Here is a 4,585-nt window from a genome sequence, read left to right as displayed (position 1 = left end):
TAGGCCTAAGAAAATCTCAAACGATGGCGTCAAATTGATCTGAAATTACAGCCCATCAACTACGGTACAATGTGACAACAAAGGTGTTGGATACATTTGCAGTTTGTTTTTGGTTGTGTTTTGGATTATGTGTTGCCAATACAATCTCACATTCAATTCGCGCAGTATGTACATAATGCATTTCAGCAAGTTTTGTGCGGCTTAATTCGTGAGAAAAGACACGAATTTATGTGCTCCATAATTCGTGCGAAAAGACACCAATTTAACCAGTAGGCTACACACAAGCCTTTGCAACAACCAAAGACACAATATCCTATATTTCATTTTTGTTCTTCTTTATGGCTAATTCAACGTTGTGAATATACAGAAATGGTGTCTTTATTTAACCCTGTTTTAAAATGTGTAGTTGTATGCTTATATATAGTGTTTTAAACTTGCTGAACAGAATTTGTGAGAAAAGAAACACATTTACGTGCGACTTAATTCGTGGGAAAAATTGTTTTATTGTCAATGCTGTTTTCCATGCTTAATACTTTGGGATACTGGTGCACTTGTAATCAGAAAGGCTATTTTTTCGTGTAGGCAACAGTACACCATTTTCTTCATAACGAATGTAATTACGTTAAACAGGTTATTGTAAAATAATGAATTATGTTGGCTTACACTTATGGCACTTCCAAGGCCTTTCCGTGATGATTATTACGGTCATGTCAATCATGTTATATACTTAGTCTACTTTAACGCGTTCAATCAGTTAGCAAGTCAGAAATGTAATTTTCCTAGTACCGACTAGGATTTGAATGATGTCTTATGCTGGCTTCACATTCTGGTGAGAAATAAGAAAATGGGCAGTTGAGACTCCGACATGATTGTATTCAAGTGCTTTTGAAGTCGGAACAATTCTTAAACCAATAAAATTGGCAACATCCTTTTCTAATTTCCCACTTGTAATTCCTATTTAGAGGGTCATTCAAGTGAAACTTCCCAGTCGGAACTAGGAATTTCCGAAAACTCCGATAGCACCTGAACGAAGCATTAGTATGTGTAATAGACAACAGTAGGGTCTGGGTGGCGGCGTGTCCAGCCCTCATGCCCATTCACGACCACCGCGGAGTGAGTGTCAGTAGCCTACTATGTGTCGGTGCAGTCAACTAGTAGAATTATTGTTTGTGAAGTAAGTAGGGTGATTATTATTACGGTTATGGTCGTCTGAGATACAGGCTATTACAACAAACAATATAACTATAGAATTAAGAAACTAAAGTAAATACAATTAATGAAATAAATGCAAAAAATAAAATAACATTAACAAATGTTTGGTTGCTTTACGACTAATAAGTCATGTCTACACAATAATATTTTTCAAGGAGCGGTTCCAATGTTTAGCCAACATACATACATCTGTCTTCAGATTTATTTTATCGGTGATTTTTCCATTAAATACATTTCTTTCAATCCACCACGCCACACTTCCGTAGTATGAATGTCCTCATTTAACCAATGCTTTTTGATACATTAATTTGCTGCAGACAATAGGATATTCAACATGTAGGCATTTTGAAACCGTTCAGAGAACACTCCTAGTAATAACACTCATTGGGTTCTTTGCCAGGGAACATTTAAATACATTATCATTGGCAAATGCTGTTTTCTATGCTTGATTTCACTTAATATTTGTGTGTGTTGTTGCGCTCATTGCAGTCAGAAAACATATTTTGGCCGATCGAAACCCTTGCAGGTTATGTTGCTTTCTCTCCCCAAGTCGTACGAGAAAATAATGGAAAACTGACCCAAGATCAGTACTGTACATTGGCAACTTCAAGCCAATCTAGTGCAGAGCGCGTTCCAGTTCGCCAGCAGCACAATCGGCTGCAGGGGCGGTACTTTCTGCGTTCGGTTTATAGAATAATATTAAATACATCTAAGAAACGCATTTCCAGGCAGTTTGAATGTATATTCTTATTCTGTGCAGAATCTGTGTATGTTGACCTACAAGACAAACGCGCATTATGACTTCAACCAAGGCAACTTGGAACGTCCCCGATCCTCCCATGCGATCATCTTCTTTCCCGGTAAGTGAAGTATGCAATGAAACAATGTGGTTGTAATCGCTAGTATGTAATGGAGATTGATTTATAGCTTTTTACGAAATTTCTTAACCCACTATGCATTTTTCACTGATCTGTCAATGTTTTCAATGAAAATCTTAGCTATAGGCCTACTTAGTTTCAACTAGCTAGCGAGCTAGGCGACCGTCTATGGAGTTTCACGTGGGCGCAGGGTTTTGTTCTGGGCAACATCTACACACCTGATTAGACTAGCTTGAGTGGTTAATTACTTTAATCCACGTGTCAAACTCCTACCATGGGAGGTCCGAGTGTCTGCAGGTTTTTGTTCCACCCGTGATTGATAAATTAAGTTCACAAATTACTAAGGAACTCCCTTCACCTGGTTAAGTTGTCTAGATGTTAATTGAAATGAAAAACCAAAAACCCGCAGACACTCGGCCTTCTGTGGAATGAGTTTGACACCCCTGCCTAATAGAGCTGGGTTCAGTTTGTCCTGCCCTGTTCAACTTGTCTTTGCAAAGCCTTTCAGTTTTAGATCTTGTGGAGCAAACAATTCCAAACAATGGATGAATTGGGACAACAAGACAGCACTGCTCCCATCCACAGTGAATGTGTATCTATCCAATGATCATACTGTAATTTTTGTGATGTAATCCACTAACAAATTAAGTACATTGTCATGTAGTCAGTAGTGTAAGTGAGTGGTTGCGTGCATACGTTTGATAATGAGGGGTGCCGAAAGCAAACAAACAAAATGGCCACAACCAAAATCTAACAGTGTGGGTGGAGAGTCTCCTCAATGAATGGGGAAGAGGTGTATTTATCCCGGGACACACCCGAGCCCAGGTGTGTCCCATTTCCCATTTCGCTGACGACCCTCCCGGCGCCGCCCACCGATATCCTATTAAGGAAAACAAGAGCAAAGAGAAAGAATTCCAGACAGAGTGGGAGGGTCGTCACCCCCTCTCCCATAAAACTGGGAACCAACAAGGACCCCGGAACACCATACCAATCACACAAACAAAATAGCGTCCTGCATCCTAATAGAAGCATTCCATCCATGATGCGTTGATGTTCGTTTTATGGTCCATGTTATTATTAGTTAAAAGAAAATACATTGGTCACTTCATAGTTGTTTTTGTACCTTTTATGTGTTAAAACACATTGTGTCACGTTTTACAGCCAGCAACATTATACAATTCAGCCGGGCCAAATCTGTAAACTTGTAGGCAATGTGCATGCATTCGCGAAATTGTTCATCTTGACAAATGTATTATTTATAATGTGTAGATCTAACATCTAGAAATATAATAAAGATTGAAAACATTAACTTTTAAAGTTGTCTTATTCTATTATCCATGCTTAAAGTGCAATTTGTCTAGCCCCATATGCATACAATTACGCAAGAGTAAAATAAACATTTTAAAAAATCAACAAACAGATGCTTCTATGCTTCTTTTATTTTTCATTGAGGGGTGAAACACATGTCTCCTCTGTCAGGTATAGAGGACTGACTCTAGTGGTACTGCCTGCCCAGAGCGGACACCACCACTGACAAGAACTTCTGGAAGGATGCCTGATACTCGGGGGTGAAGGCGGTGCCCATCTTCGCAGCGATGACGATGGTCAGACAGTCAGACAACAGCTGTAAAATAGATCAAACCAAAGCAGAAGAGAGATGTTTAGAATGTATTTGGGGGTAGCTTGATCGAGTGGTGTAATAACATAATATGCTTTACTTTGCACGCGCAAAAAAAAACTTTTGTATCTTACCTTGAAGTTGTCTGGATCCACGCGCAGTTTCTCGGAGTGCAGAATGCTCAGCTCCGCGTATGTGTTCTTTATGTCGTCCATGTTCTTCAGAGCTCTTTCCAGACCGCGCAGCACCGTGATGCCGTGCTTAGCGATCAGAGGGTTGTTCATGATGGCCTCTGCGTTGTACAGGTTGCCGAAGGCCCCGAAGTACCTCTGGGTCCAGGGGTAAACGATTAGACACCTGAGGGGAGCGGAGAGAACAGTGTGAGGCGGAACAACAACATAACATGACGAAGAAGATGGAGATTTGGGGGACTAACACTCCAAATTAAAGTCAAGTTAAGTTTATTGTCTTACCTTGACAGGCACTTTGGTCCAACGTCGTCATAGTCTAGCTTGGAGAAGATGTCGGAGATGGCTGCGCGCTCTTCATCTGTCCACACAACCATGTTTGCTCGTGATGATTTAGCTTAGGTTCTGGTGAGAATCAGAATTATGAACAAATTCGGAAAAAATCTTTATTTTCATGGTATTTTTGCACACCGCCCCCAAGACGAAAACGTGAATGTGATTGGTTGGAGATAAGACATTGTTGAACATTGGGCCCTCCTTTATGACTATAGGCCTACTATCAAGCGGTTTTCCGTGAAACTGCAAATAAAAAACATTTCTGGAACAAAAAAATAGATCATGAGGGTAACCTGCAAAATATTGGAGGTTTACATATGCAGTAGCCTATTTAGTAATACAGGCCTACTCTC

At 40.1% G+C, this 4,585-nt stretch overlaps 1 protein-coding gene across 1 annotated transcript; it reads right to left on the bottom strand.

Moving 5' to 3' along the window:
• Window positions 1–3,512: 3,512 nt before the first annotated feature.
• LOC100135792 (embryonic beta-type globin2) lies at window positions 3,513–4,292 on the bottom strand. Its single transcript, NM_001124188.1, is given in 3 exon segments — window positions 3,513–3,714; window positions 3,843–4,065; window positions 4,182–4,292. Coding segments are annotated over 3 exon segments (444 nt in total). The 5' UTR covers window positions 4,274–4,292; the 3' UTR covers window positions 3,513–3,585.
• Between the last annotated feature and the right edge of the window lie 293 nt (window positions 4,293–4,585).

This window comes from Oncorhynchus mykiss, chromosome 23 (genome assembly GCF_013265735.2).
Source record: "Oncorhynchus mykiss isolate Arlee chromosome 23, USDA_OmykA_1.1, whole genome shotgun sequence".
Taxonomy (NCBI): domain Eukaryota; kingdom Metazoa; phylum Chordata; class Actinopteri; order Salmoniformes; family Salmonidae; genus Oncorhynchus; species Oncorhynchus mykiss.
This window is presented reverse-complemented; position numbering and strand designations above follow the sequence as displayed.